General features: G+C 35.9%; 1 protein-coding gene across 3 annotated transcripts in view; it reads right to left on the reverse strand.

Annotated features, from left to right (window-relative positions):
- DOCK1 (dedicator of cytokinesis 1) overlaps positions 1 to 15250 on the reverse strand; it is a 369359-nt gene that overhangs the window by 35724 nt on the left and 318385 nt on the right. For all 3 annotated transcript variants that reach the window (XM_063434591.1, XM_063434590.1, XM_063434592.1), the window contains exons 34-39: positions 15146 to 15231; positions 14775 to 14931; positions 13015 to 13055; positions 12071 to 12161; positions 10323 to 10442; positions 393 to 482 (exon numbers count right to left, since the gene is read on the reverse strand). In XM_063434591.1, the coding sequence (XP_063290661.1) occupies positions 393 to 482; positions 10323 to 10442; positions 12071 to 12161; positions 13015 to 13055; positions 14775 to 14931; positions 15146 to 15231 (585 nt within the window). The remainder of the gene's footprint in view (positions 1 to 392; positions 483 to 10322; positions 10443 to 12070; positions 12162 to 13014; positions 13056 to 14774; positions 14932 to 15145; positions 15232 to 15250) is intronic.

Here is a 15250-nt window from a genome sequence, read left to right on the forward strand (position 1 = left end):
CTCTTTCCATGATCTCTCCATGCTGACTGACCGATGCAAACAGTAGAGCTCATAACAATGAATAATAAGGAACCAATATGGAGGTACGGTACCTCTTTCCAAAATAGAGGCAAATACAGTGATGTGGATTTCTACAATTAATTTGATTCTTCAGACAGCAAAAAACGGTTTAAAAAAATAGGGATAAATTAAGTGATAGCTCCCCCTTAGGGCTGTCTTTAAAGAACACCGTGTGAAGTGGAATAGTTTGTCTTTAAACTATAAAGACAATATAAATGATGAGAAAGCACATCACAACAGATAAACATGTACAAACATAACACAAGCTGCATGATATATGTAAAATACGGTTGTGTTATTTTTTTACATTTATGTCACTAAGTAGAACTTACCAATAATTCACTAAGCTGCTCATAGTCGAACATTTCGTTTTCGTACTGTTCTGCCAATTCTTTGCCAAGGGTGATAGCTTCCTCCCACATCTGTCCAGATATTGTAGAAATACAAAATTAAACATATGTGAATGAAATGTCTGAAAACAAGGCAAAGGTGTGCTAAAAAGTAACAATGAAAAACAACTTTTCAATTACGCAAATACTTAAAAGCAAAAAAAAAAAAATACTATGTTCTAAGAGCACCTTTTCAAGCATAATAATAGAAGTGATTTAGAGTTTTTTTTTGTTTTGTTTTTTGTATTAGAACATGGAATACTAAGAGTCTTTTAAAGAGACACATTTTGAAGGTTTAGATCGTCTCCCAGGAAAGTGAGCTATTGGAATTGGTAGGCAGTTCCAGCAAGTGAAGAGCATTTCCAGCAAGCAACGGAACATTTGTAGTGGAGAGAGTATAAAGTCACGAGCAGATCAGTGGGGCAGAACGGGGTGCACGTCTCAAAAGATAGAAGATATAGAAGCGTCATAATTGTAGAAGGCCATGGTAGTGATGGTAAAGATTTTAAATGTTTTTGATCATGTAGGAACCTAGGAAAAGAACAAAAAGGCAGGACACATGTTGTATTGTATAAAGAGAAGTCAAACACTTGTCAAAACAAGATGGTAGGCAGAAGGTTGCAGGAGAGACGGGAGTTGATGATGGGAATAATACAGTAATCACTAGTGAGGGAAAGTTTAGGGACTGTTGGAATCTTTAGGGGGGAAACCGTTAGCACAAAAGATGGCATATTCAGTTGGTAACGTTATATTTCAAAGAGTGAAATATCAGGGAAGAAGGATGAAGCCAAAAGATGTATAACAGGAAGTGTTGGTAAGACAGACCCATAACAGATGGTCCTATATAAATTTAAAGTGATGTAACACAATGTCAGTTATATGTGTGGTTTCACCTTGATTAATTAACACATGATGTTAGTGGTGGGGGTGGTAGAAAAAAATGTGAAATAAAGATATTTCTCACCTTCATTTTATTAATTCAAAACACATTATAGGTCTGCTTACAATGAAAGCAGGGACAGGCAAACTATAATTAACAGCACATATAGTAGAACTAACCAGCATTTTTCACACACTGTTCAGAGCAATCTAAAACAACCCTACTCGTCAATGCAAAAATAGATAAATAAATGATGGCATTAGTACCTTTCAGGAGCACTGCATTAAGCTGCACATTGATTGTTCATTTAAGAGAAAAATGTAAATACAGTATGCTTCAGAGGGAATTACATATTCCTTCTCAATAAAATATGCCTTCTATTCTATGTGCAGAAACATCCTAATAGTTTAGATTCAAACTATTCAATTGGGTTGCATTTCCTATAGAATGCAAATCTTATTCAAAACATTCTTATATCCACCCACCATAGTCTGCTATAGAGCTGGACATTCCCTCCGCTCTGTCAGATGTCTTATTTCTCCAGAAATACAGTTTGCTATGCCAAAAATAGATTTTTCTTCTCTGCTATCCCTACCTATGGAACACATGAATACTTGCATTACCAAAACTGCAATCTCATACAAAGTATAATGCCATACCAAAACATCCAGGGTTATTCCCTAAAAAATGGCAATGTAAGTCAATTTTACATTTCAGGACAAAGAAGACAAACTCAATGCATAGCTTGGCTATCTTGGCTTTATATTTGAAATTCACTTTGAATTCCCAGGCCTCTCAACCATCCTAATTTTTAGGTCCTATCTTGCCATCCAAAAAGCATAGTGCAACCACATCATTAGACGCACTCGCGCTATGGTTAGGCAACTAGTAAACAGTGCTCCCTGCAGGGTCTGCCAATCAATAGGCCAGCCTGTGTGACTGACAGGCAGTCTGCCATAAATGACCATTCCTCCCTGGTGGTGCAGACATGGTTGCATCTCCCACAGGACCACCAGGAAACCAGATTCCCTTTCTCCCTGGCCCAAAGTAAGCCTGGTTACCAAATCACAGCCCCTGTAACCCGGTAGAGCCATTATCCACCCCACATTAGTCACTAACCACCCACTACAATCCCAGTTCCCCCACTATAGCCACTATCCTCTCCACTATGGACCCTAATCCTCCAACTACATCCCCTATAACCACAACCCCCACTAAAGTCCCTATTCCCCCACTACAGCTCCAAATACACCACAATACGCAGTCACCCTCAGACATGTAACCCCATAAGCAGCATTTCCACAAACGTACAACGCCACAAGCAGCCTCCACACACATACACACACCCTCTCCCAGCTCTGCCCCACTTATCTTCCAACCACCAACCTAGTCACATTCACCAATCAATTATGCCCCAAACTAGTCATATAAATGCATGCGATAGAATACAGACTTTGTTTGTGTGTATATACAGGGAGTGCAGAATTATTAGGCAAGTTGTATTTTTTGAGGATTAATTTTATTATTGAACAACAACCATGTTCTCAATGAACCCAAAAAACTCATTAATATCAAAGCTGAATATTTTTGGAAGTAGTTTTTAGTTTGTTTTTAGTTATAGCTATTTTAGGGGGATATCTGTGTGTGCAGGTGACTATTACTGTGCATAATTATTAGGCAACTTAACAAAAAACAAATATATACCCATTTCATTTATTTATTTTTACCAGTGAAACCAATATAACATCTCAACATTCACAAATATACATTTCTGACATTCAAAAACATAACAAAAACAAATCAGTGACCAATATAGCCACCTTTCTTTGCAAGGACACTCAAAAGCCTGCCATCCATGGATTCTGTCAGTGTTTTGATCTGTTCACCATCAACATTGCGTGCAGCAGCAACCACAGCCTCACAGACACTGTTCAGAGAGGTGTACTGTTTTCCCTCCTTGTAAATCTCACATTTGATGACGGACCACTGGTTCTCAATGGGGTTCAGATCAGGTGAACAAGGAGGCCATGTCATTAGATTTTCTTCTTTTATACACTTTCTTGCCAGCCACGCTGTGGAGTACTTGGACGCGTGTGATGGAGCATTGTCCTGCATGAAAATCATGTTTTTCTTGAAGGATGCAGACTTCTTCCTGTACCACTGCTTGAAGAAGGTGTCTTCCAGAAACTGGCAGTAGGACTGGGAGTTGAGCTTGACTCCATCCTCAACCCGAAAAGGCTCCACAAGCTCATCTTTGATGATACCAGCCCAAACCAGTACTCCACCTCGCTGGCGTCTGAGTCGGACTGGAGCTCTCTGCCCTTTACCAATCCAGCCACGGGCCCATCCATCTGGCCCATCAAGACTCACTCTCATTTCATCAGTCCATAAAACCTTAGAAAAATCAGTCTTCAGATATTTCTTGGCCCAGTCTTGACGTTTCAGCTTGTGTGTCTTGTTCAGTGGTGGTCGTCTTTCAGCCTTTCTTACCTTGGCCATGTCTCTGAGTATTGCACACCTTGTGCTTTTGGGCACTCCAGTGATGTTGCAGCTCTGAAATATGGCCAAACTGGTGGCAAGTGGCATCTTGGCAGCTGCACGCTTGACTTTTCTCAGTTCATGGGCAGTTATTTTGCGCCTTGGTTTCTCCACACGCTTCTTGCGACCCTGTTGACTATTTTGAATGAAACGCTTGATTGTTCGATGATCACGCTTCAGAAGCTTTGCAATTTTAAGAGTGCTGCATCCCTCTGCAAGATATCTCACTATTTTTTGACTTTTCTGAGCCTGTCAAGTCCTTCTTTTGACCCATTTTGCCAAAGGAAAGGAAGTTGCCTAATAATTATGCACACCTGATATAGGGTGTTGATGTCATTAGACCACACCCCTTCTCAGTACAGAGATGCACATCACCTAATATGCTTAATTGGTAGTAGGCTTTCGAGCCTATACAGCTTGGAGTAAGACAACATAAAGAGGATGATGTGGTCAAAATACTAATTTGCCTAATAATTCTGCACTCCCTGTATAAATACAAAGCTAGCTGAGCTAGTTGTTGTCCACAAATATTATAGAGATACCCTAAAGGGAAAATTATATTCCGTCGAAGTGCAAATAGAACGTTTTTTTTATGAGAACCAGCTTTACTAGGCCAACATAATATCTCAAACTTTATAATGTGCAGTATATATAAATCCCAGAACACAATTTGATGGATTATAAAAGCATATGGTACATATAACATATTATGATTGCATTATTTTCTTTAAATAAAAAGTAACAGACTAAACACAATATTAATATACCAGATCAGTGCAAAAAAAGGCTCTTTAATTATTAATTTAACCTCATTCGTACTTTAAACTATCAGATAATTTCATTTGTATGTCAATCGTAAATATGCAAAAAAAGGAAAGGAGAACAGTTACATAGTTAGATAGCTGAAAAGAGACTTGCGTCCATCAAGTTCAGCCTTCCTCACACCTGTTTTTTGCTGTTGATCCAAAAGGCAAAAAAAAAAAAAAAAAAAACCCAGTTTGAAGCACAATTTTGCAACAAGCTAGGACAAAAAATTCCTTCTTGACCCCAGAATGGCAGTCAGATTTTCATCATTTTAAGGAAAATTCTCCAGAAATATAAAATATTTAAAATTTTCTACTGTGGTAGATGTGATATAATGAGAACAGTCAAAATGTCAGTCCACAATAGCAGATCAGGTGCTGCACAAAAAAGTTGTAAATTGTCCTTGATTGCATTTGGGAGATATATCCATCAATCACTAATTTCCTACGCTGTTGAATGGCACTTGCGCTATCTATAGGAGTTTGACGAAAGACCCTGAGGATTGTGGTATTTTCTTAAGTACCGTAGATGGGGGGAAAAAACGAAATGCCAATACAGAAGTGGGAAAGACAGAAAGAAGAAAAAATCACTACTATGAACTCTCTTGTTTGCGCAATATGTTAAAAACAAAAATTGAAAAAAAAAATTGTCAAATATGGTAATACATTTACAAATGGTTCTAAAATTTGAACATGGTCATGGAAATTTTAAAATATTACATAAAACCATGTGATTTCTCCTACAAAGCAAGCAGATGACAGATTGCACTTAATATAATTATAAAGCACTTTAAATACAATTCTCTCCACTATTACATAATGCTTGGTTCTTTATCAAATAGACACTCTTATCATGAACTTTCCCGATGATAGGAGAACGGTCTTAATGATAGATAGCCTTTGGGTTAAAATATATTTTTGGACAAGCCTTCGGAAACGCACACCATCACGTAATAAATGAATGATGCTAAGATCATGCCTAATGAACTAAGAATATGGTTAATTTATTTTAAATTTAAATGAGGAAAACACAATGTTCTATGTAAACGTTACCATACAAAGGTGATCAAGTAGACAGGAAGGTTTTAACAGCAGAAAAAAAATAATGATTTTACAATGATAAATAGGAGGATAAGGTTACAAAATGTAGAAAAGTATTTCATTAGAAAGAGGTAAAAGATGACCAATTTATAGGAATTATTTGAAAGTACATACATAACAGAGGGGTCTTAAACTTAGACACTGGAAAATTGCTTGTTGTATGCATTATAGACATTCCTTTCTCATATTGTAAAAGGTCAGTGTTGTAAGCTGTTGAAAGTTTGGAGAGTCATGTACAACTAAGGGTTTTGGCTCACTTTTCACATAATTACTTTAAAATGGCATAAGTAATCACGAGCAGCAAATGAAGGTGTGTGACCTTTTCAGTGCAAAGTAGAAAGAATATATGTGTTTTCTTAAGAATTTAAAGGAACACTTTGGGCACCAAAACAACTTCATCACATTAAAGTTGTTATGGCGTGAAAGAGGTCTTGGGCTCCATTTTACCTAAAAGGGATTAAACCATTAATGAATGGTTTAACCCCAAAGTCTGCAAGCCATTGCCCGAGTGTACTGCCACTGTACTTCTGCTCAATGTCCAAAGCCGCAATCAGGAAGCCCTGGACCGAGCGCCGCTGATAGACTGAGAGCGTCAGTAGCTCCTCATTAAGATAATAGAGTGCAGAAGGTACGTATTACTAATTGAAACCTCGGACACGGAGCATAAGTGCTGGCTTGCAGACTTTGGGGTTAAACTATTCACCAACGGTTTATCCCCTTCAGGTAAGACAGTGGGACCTCCTTGCACCATAACAACTCAATTGCAATGATGTTGTTATGGTACCCGAAGTGGTCCTTTATGTTAAAAAAAAGAAAAATGAAACACAAAAAGTTAAACCTTTCATACTTTCGTGTTGCAGTAATTGATGCTTAATTGATCTAAGTATTCATAATTCTACATTAATCTGGAGGAAAAAAATAATAAAAAAAACGATATTAAAATATTACATGAAGCTTAGTATCTGGAAGCATTATGGTTATATCTATAATTTTCTTAAATTTCAAGGGTAAAAAAAAGTAATAATAATGCAATTGCTACTGTTTCTGCTATCCAAAATGTAATCCTTGTTCTTGGAAGTAAAGTCCTCAGAATGTAAGTAGATACATTGTAAAAAGTCCACCTAATCTGACAATTAGCCATAAAATCACAACGAATCAAATCTTCAAAGTGAAACTGGTATCAGCTGAGATATAATTGGGTTTAATTGTGGTTACAAAAACGTTTCATTTCTTAAAACCGTGATTTTTCTACATTATGCCAAGTTAATTATAATTCACCAGAGTTGGAGAGACAATGAAAAAGGCTAAGCCTCTAGTTTTATAGCTTTACGACACACTTATATAGACTGCGTATTACTGTTACTTTTATTGCTATGGAACTCTGTGATACGCTCTTACACACTACACATTCCTTGATTCTGAAGAAGAACACCAAGGTAGGATAGCGAGACCAAAGGATTTAAACCTCAAAACATCTCTCCAAGAACGTAAATACTGCTGTTCCCACAGAACAGGGAATGCCTTGTAATTCATCACAAGAGCAGTACATGCGTGTTTAAACCTATGCTGGTGCTCAAGTTTGCCCCAGTGCTCCAGACACCCTGTGAAATAGCCATTCTGTTGGTTGATTGTGAGGCTATCTCCATGTTGTGTGTCACATGATGAAAATCATGACATGACTGCCTCCATGACATATAATTGTGTACCTATGCAGGACAGCCCCACGGGAGTAACAGTTAGGTGTCAATATACACAGTAGCGTAGAAAGTTTGGCTTATTCTACGATTATGATACGTTAACTCATTTTCATGAGTGGTGTCAGAAGAACAATGAAAAAAACACTAGGCCGGTTACCACAAAAACACCATGCTCCACCAGAGTACACAAATCATTACAGCTTTATTTGTATGAACAGCCTTGACACAAGGAACTGTGTCACAGGGGGAGCCAAAGCATAACGCGTTCAGACCCACAAATCCTTAACTTATGGGACCTTTTTCAGACCCAAAGGTATTTACTTATTCCTATGAGTAAGGACCTTTTTCATTCTAAAACGCATTAGGCTTTTACTCCACCCCCCCGTGTTGCAGTTCCACATGCTGAGGTAGTTCATACTAATAAAGCTGCAATGGTTTGTATACTCTGCTGGAGCATGGTGTTTTTGAGGTAGTGGGCCCAGGTCAAAAGAGCTTTCTCTTTTACCTGGCAAGCAGCAGCAGTAATTTGGTGAATTCTCGTTTATTGAGTTCTTTAGACGCATTACTCACCCATCCAACAAAGAGGTTAATAAATTTTGTTATGAAAGAAAATAATTTCAAAATAATAACTGCACATATCGCGTCAGTGACATTTATTATACAACTAACACCACTTTTCGAACTATGAAATCTGTTTTATCAGGCCAAGGGGAAATATTTCCACAATAAGTGAAACGTACATTTTAAAAAAAAAAAAAAATTTTTTAATAAAAAAAAGAGTTCAAAATTGTGGGTAGAAATAAAATTATGCAGCAAATATTTCTAGTCCAATGCACACAGCAACTACACTCCAGCTTTGTAATTTTCTATAAAGTACTTGGATTAAAGGGCTTTATTAAAATTACTTTGCTTCTGCAAAAGACAATAAAATAAATGAAAATATATAACGGATCTGGAAGTAAAGGTTAGGTTATTGTGATGAGGCTTAAATACAAGCGTATGAAAGCAAAACCTCAAGAAGAAAAGATTATGTCTTTATTTCCATGCAAAGTGAAAACCTCTAAAGGGGCAGTAGAGTAGAACACCCGAGAAGCACAGAAATACAACATGCATTATCTGTATAAATATACTGAGCTTGCACAAACAGCATTTCAGCTCGATACATTGTAAATCAACACCATGTTTTAAATGTATTTTTTTTTTTAAACAGGGTTTTGCAGGCGTTAAACATACTAACCAATTATGGGCTCATCAATTAACCACTTAATGACCATAGATGGTATCATAGAGATCCAGACTGTAAAGGAACCCAGTCAAAGCAAACATAGAAAATTATTATAAAATGATTAATCTTGGAGAGTCGCCATCATGCAGTCATGCTGACTGTCAGTACACATGTCGGACCCATCATTGCAATCTTCCTCATATGTGAACCCTAACCATTAAACTTTAAAAAATAGTTTGACGAACTAATATAAATTTAACTCATGAAGTACATAGTTTGGTCGAATTGTCATTTATCAGTGGTTGTTTATCCCACACTAATGTTAAGCCAATACACACTCTAAATCTGTTTGTAAACACATCTAAATGTCTGTTTTGTATCAGCCATGGAAAAAAATGCTTATTTTATTTATTTCACATATTTTTATGTTTGTATTGAAAGAAATAAAAAAAAAAACTTAAGACCAAAAGTTGGCAGATTCTGATGGAGAGACAATGATTTTTCATGCACATGCGAGACGTTTTGCGACTAGTTTGGGTATAGCACATAACAGGCTTAATAGGCTTAATCTTTTAATGTTAAACTTTTTCTGAAACTCATTAAATATTGAATAAGGTTATGAACTTACCTTGTTTCTTTGCTAAGGAAAATGACTCAATTTAAATTTTAAATTAGTAGAATATTACTTCTTTTATCAAATTTTTCCAACTTATGATATTCAGGATAATTATCTTTTGGCAGAAAGGAGATATATGACTCAGATTATGTTGTCAGTCAGAACCTCAGCTTTGAATTTTATTTTTTTTATATAATTTATAAGTTCGTAAAGAGAAAAATACTTTGGAAAAGATGGGGGTGCAAGTTTAGATACATGCAAATCTTTTCATGGAATTTGTGTTATACAAAAGAGCTCCTCTGTTGCTGAGAAACAACAACCTATGTGATGCTATGTTCACCACGATACATAACTGTTGTTTCTAGATGACTGCTGAGCATCATGGGACTTTCAGATCCTCCACAGCTGGAGTGCCAAATGCTCACTGCCTCAGACCCGTCATCTCATTACTCTAAGCTTATAGAATCACATAATACTTGTGTATGAATAATGGTTCAAGGATTAAAGGAGGTAGAGCAGAGATTCTTAAGTGTTGCCATCAGTTGTGGAAAATAAGGCCACAGCTTGCTCCGTATATAAACATTTATAATGAACTGTGTGAGCAACTTTTAACTGTGGCCACCAGAATGCGACAGCGGATGCATGGAAAATAAATTCATATATACATTGTGTATTTGATTTGCAATAAACATATGCAGATTAAAAAAAAAAAAAAATTAAATTACATCCATTTTCAAATTAAGACCCAAGTAACAATTTCATCTTTACATTGTTCTAGCCAGTGGCTGGAGCAAGATCTTGTAACTTTCAGATTGAGTAGGCGTAGACCATTTAACCGCTTATTTCCTTTATAATTTGATTGACATTTTATATTTTATAACACGAATACAACTATCACATTCTACTAAAGTTTAATTTGACGGCTGTTGAAAAGGAATTGACATTTTTAAATCCACAGCAAATCTTACAATACAAAGTTTTTTTAGGTAACACACTCTCTAACTGGTTATTACCTTGCCTTTGTCAAAGTAATGTATGATTTCTTGGTACAGCTGATCTTTTAGTTGTCCTTGTGTACTTGCTTGGTAACCGTCCCGTTGAGTAAGATGCGCGGCGCAAGCCTCTTCCGACCACTACACCAAGAAGAATATCGTTGATAAGCATATTAACAATGATGGGTAAATAGAACACCAGTACATTTTCACAAGATACATCCACCCTTTTAACTTTAAAAAATATATATTTTAAATGTTTCTTTTTTTCTTTTACTACTACACACATTCAGTTGACGTTTTTCTCAACTCATCGGTTGAAATCTACTTCCTATCCTACCATCCCAAATATGTTTTAGCCATTTAATAATAGGAAACATGGAGCAATTACTTGGCAATGTGCTACATTTAGAACAGTCATCCCTATACATGTGTTTGATTTCAGTTTTAATATGGAATGCATCTGTCCATTTGCACAATTTAGCTTATAGCCTGTGCTTTGGATTCATGGCTGTGTTAAATACACCAATGTTATGTAAACATACAAACAAAAATAGGCAGGAAATGTAGAACTTGGTGCCCATTTCCAGCTATAAATCGAAAACAACAACCATGTTGTGAAAGGATTATAGACTATTGGGTATCTGGGGTGAAATGGCTTTAAACTGAATTTGTTACTTTACATAGGAGTATTTTTTTTTCATTTTAGCTACATGCAAATTACCAACTAGACTAATAGGACTACAAAGAACAACTGTCTGTGCATTAACATTTAGTTCACTAACCAATATTTTGGCCGAATTCCGCATTATAAGCAGCAGGCCATTACTAAGTGAACCTATTCTTAATTACAAGGTAGGACACATTTCTGCTCATGTTTCAAATCCTTTAATTATAAATTTGACAATACATCTCTAATTGTAGCATCCAATGAATTCTAATCTGAAAAAGATATCACTGTTCCTTTCTATGGAATTATTTAACTGTACTGGTGAATCATAGCAATGTTTTGATGTCATGTTTCATGCTTTTAGTGATTTCTCAACAATAGCTTTGCATGAAAAACTAAAAAAATATGCAACTACGCAAGAGTAATATCAAGCCTGATAAAGAATGCGTGAGCTATGTTCTTACCAAGACACATATTACAGACAGGATTTACAAACAGCCTTTCCCAGGCAACTTTTAGGGACATCCATTTAACTACAGGAGCACAACTATGAAATTGCAAACTAGGCTTTATTTGCACAGTTACCAGATTCACGCTGCTACTGATCATTCCACATGCCACGCTTAAACGAACACTATAGTGTCAGGAACACAAACATGTAGTCCTTAACTGTGGTGTTAAAATAGCAATTTAGGTATCCGGCCTCCCTAAGTGTAGTCAAACTTGATTATCTCAGCCAATCCAATGCTTTCCCATAGGAACACACTGGGAGGCTATTATGCATGGGTGGCAAAAAGCTGCACGGCCAATCAGTAACGCCTCATAGAGATGCATTGGAGGGTACAAACAGCACCTCCAAACAAGGTGTGGAGACACTGAAAAAACAAAAACCCAGGAACTGACCATCTGAGTGATTACAACTAGAGGTGTTGCTAGGCACCAATGTTATCTCCGAAAAGGCAGTGTTTACATTAAAAAGTGAAATGCTATAGAAACCATGACCACTTCATGAAACTGTAGTGGTTCTAGTGACAATAGTGTCCCTTTAATTAAAGGATGTGAATACAAAACAACATCAAACACAATATCACATTGTTACCTTTAGAAGTTTGGCATGTAGGAGTAAGGTGTACGCTGCCTCTGTATAATTATCACATTCCTTGTGTAGATCACAAAGTTTGTACAAATACCTAAGACAAATAAATAAACATAAAAGTACAAAGTTCACACAAAACTTGGTTTGTTTATATACCATGCATTTTACACAAATGCAAAAGATTATTGGTTTTCACGGAGGATCTTTCGCATTCAGCGAAAAATTGATCTTGCTAATGATCAGATATTTAAGATTGATTATCCATAAAAAAAAATATATATGTATATATGGATTATTACAATACAAATGTATGTGCTTAGCATGAATAGGTCATAAATGTTTGTATACAAACTATACATTTAGGCCACTGTAGGCGAGTTACTACTAAGGTGGCAGAGACAGACTTATGCGTTGCTGGCCCAACCTCTCTAGATGACTGATATTTTAATAACTTGCAAATAAATTAAATGAATATAATATTCTGGTCTTTAATTACACTATTTTGTAAATTCTTTGAATTTTTTTTAAAAAATATTTTTTTAATATGAATTACATCAAAAACAATACAACAAAAATACTGGCATTTAATCCTTAAATAAGGTGCAATTTTTGCATGGCATTGATACCGACTGCTTTCTAAAAGAACACATTTATAATATTATAAATTCTGGGTATTTATCTGGGCATTATGAAAACATTCTAATAAAAAAAAAAATACAAATAAATATATATGTGTATATAGTGTTACATTGCAAATCAAATCCATTCCTAATGTTGGTCCATATTTAAAAAGTGAGAAAATTTGGGATAAAATAACAAACAAGCAGCAATCACCATGGAAACAAACATCATAGGAAGTCAACAGAATTTCCCAATAATATTGCTTTTTCATTTCTTCCCAACCCCATTTTAATATCTGATAGAATTTGCTAATCAAGATTACAAACCTTATGTACATTTCTTCTCTTTCAATCTCTTTGTAGAAATTCTGTAAAAAAAAAAAAAAAGAGAAAACTTTTGTTTCCTGCATCATTTCAGTTAGCACAGCAAAAACTGCATTAATATTTATGGACAAATGTAATGCAAATGCAAAAAGCTATGCGTCAGAGAGCTTGCCTCAAGTTTTACTTCACTTTGAACTGAAAATATGTAGAACAACTTCTCTGTGTGTAATCAGTCTGCAAGACATAATAATTGGTCTGCAGTCTTTGCAAACGGAATACAGTTCGATATGGAAAAGCCCACTCAACATATATTCAATACATACGGTTTTTACAAAAATCAATAAATATCTCAAGATGGGATCCCCAAATTTGGACTTTCATCTGAGTGCCCCATTAAATACCCAGCAAGCTTTCCCCAGATTTCTTCACTGGTTGAACACGCAAGACAAGCTAAATAGAAATAATCAGAGCCGCTGTTGGTGTGGGGCGTGATGCATATAGATCCTCCAATATAGGTAGAGTTTGAGTGGATTTTTTGCAACTACTAGACATTAATTATTCTGTGTCAAAACTACTTTACCTACAATCTGCTCTATAGTATTTAGTTTCATAATCCCACAACTCCCCCCACCCCCCCCCCCCAAAAAAAAAATAACTAAATCAGTAAGGACGTAATTAAATAAACATGTAATGGCTAAGATTGGCCAACTAATCTATTGGCTTTGCTTAGAGGAGGAACATATTATTGTTGTTATAATCCTGCCATTTGTCTGTCATATATTGACAAATAAAGATTTGCAACAAAAAATAAAAAATAAAAAATAAAAATGGATATACCTGCCAATAGGACAAAGAGGGACACTTTAATTTTAGGGGTGTGGCTGGGGTGTGGCCAGGAGCAGGGCTGTTCTTAGCAATTTTAGGTATCTTACTAAAAACACTTTATGTAACTAAATTGTAATTTACAATAAGAACAATGCATCATATTTGCACACATTGATTTATTTATGTATTTATTCTAAGTTCTTTACTTAATGCAACAATGTGCAATGTCAATCAGCAGTGGCTAAGGCCAGTAAGTTATTGTCATGCATGAAAAAGGGCATTCATTCTCGGGATGATAGTATAATTTTGCCTCTTTATAAATTACTGGTGAGACCACATCTTGAATATGCTGTGCAATTTTGGGTACCTGTTTTAAAGAAGGATAATATGGCACTAGAAAAAAAAGTGTAGAGGTGGGCTACAAAATAAATAACACAAAATAAAAATGAACAGAAAAAAAACCTACATAAAATGCAATAATAGAATATCCCATGAGACTAGAAAGAATCTCCACACAGGAGACCAGTCCATTTTATTAAACGGCTTCTGGGAGCATGGGGGGAAGCCCTCTTTAGGGTTAGAGAGCATGAACAGCCAGGCATCTAATTCAAATGGCCTGTGAAATATCAGAGACTGAAAAGTACCAATCCTCTCCCAGAAGAGAGTTCCTTCAAGACCACAGAGCCTTCAGCAAAGGTCAGTAATGGACACACACTGATTTCTAAACACGTTTGTAGTTTAAAAACACTTAATTGCTGGGAAGCTTTGTTATACACTCAGATACACCAACAATACAGAGGTCCCGAAAAAGAGGGACAATCAGACAGAAGAGATGGACAGATTAAATTGGGCTCAAATTAGGGACTGTCACTCCTAAAGAGGAACACTTGGGAGGTGTGGATAAGAGAAAAAAATAATATTTTACTAAAATCACTAACCAGAACATTCACAGTGCAGCTCATGCGATTCTCTTTGTTTTCATCGTGCATTATAGTTCTATAGTCAAGCAGCCGTTCCATTAGCCGGACAACAAGGTTCACAAAGTTCTCACCACTCTTTGCCAGATATTTATGTTTCCTGCAATGCTCCAAAAGTCTGAGAAGGAGAAGAAATGAAAAAAATAAATGTGCACAATTTTACATACCAACTTGGAAAGAAAAAAAAAATGTCTTGATTAAGGTGTTATTTTAATCCTTCTCTTTCATTAGCACATTTTAATTATAACTGAGCTGCAAAGTTCACCGCTTTCTCGTTATTGTCTTCTCCGCCTATACTTAGATATATATCCTAACGGTTAATCAACACTTACATTTTCTCAAATAACACTTTGTACTGTTCGTCTCCTCTCCCCCCTTCCACTTCATGGTCCAACTTGGTGATGATCTCATTTTCAAACTGAAAATAATGAAATAAA

This window comes from Pelobates fuscus, chromosome 10 (genome assembly GCF_036172605.1).
Source record: "Pelobates fuscus isolate aPelFus1 chromosome 10, aPelFus1.pri, whole genome shotgun sequence".
NCBI classification, from domain to species: Eukaryota; Metazoa; Chordata; class Amphibia; order Anura; family Pelobatidae; genus Pelobates; species Pelobates fuscus.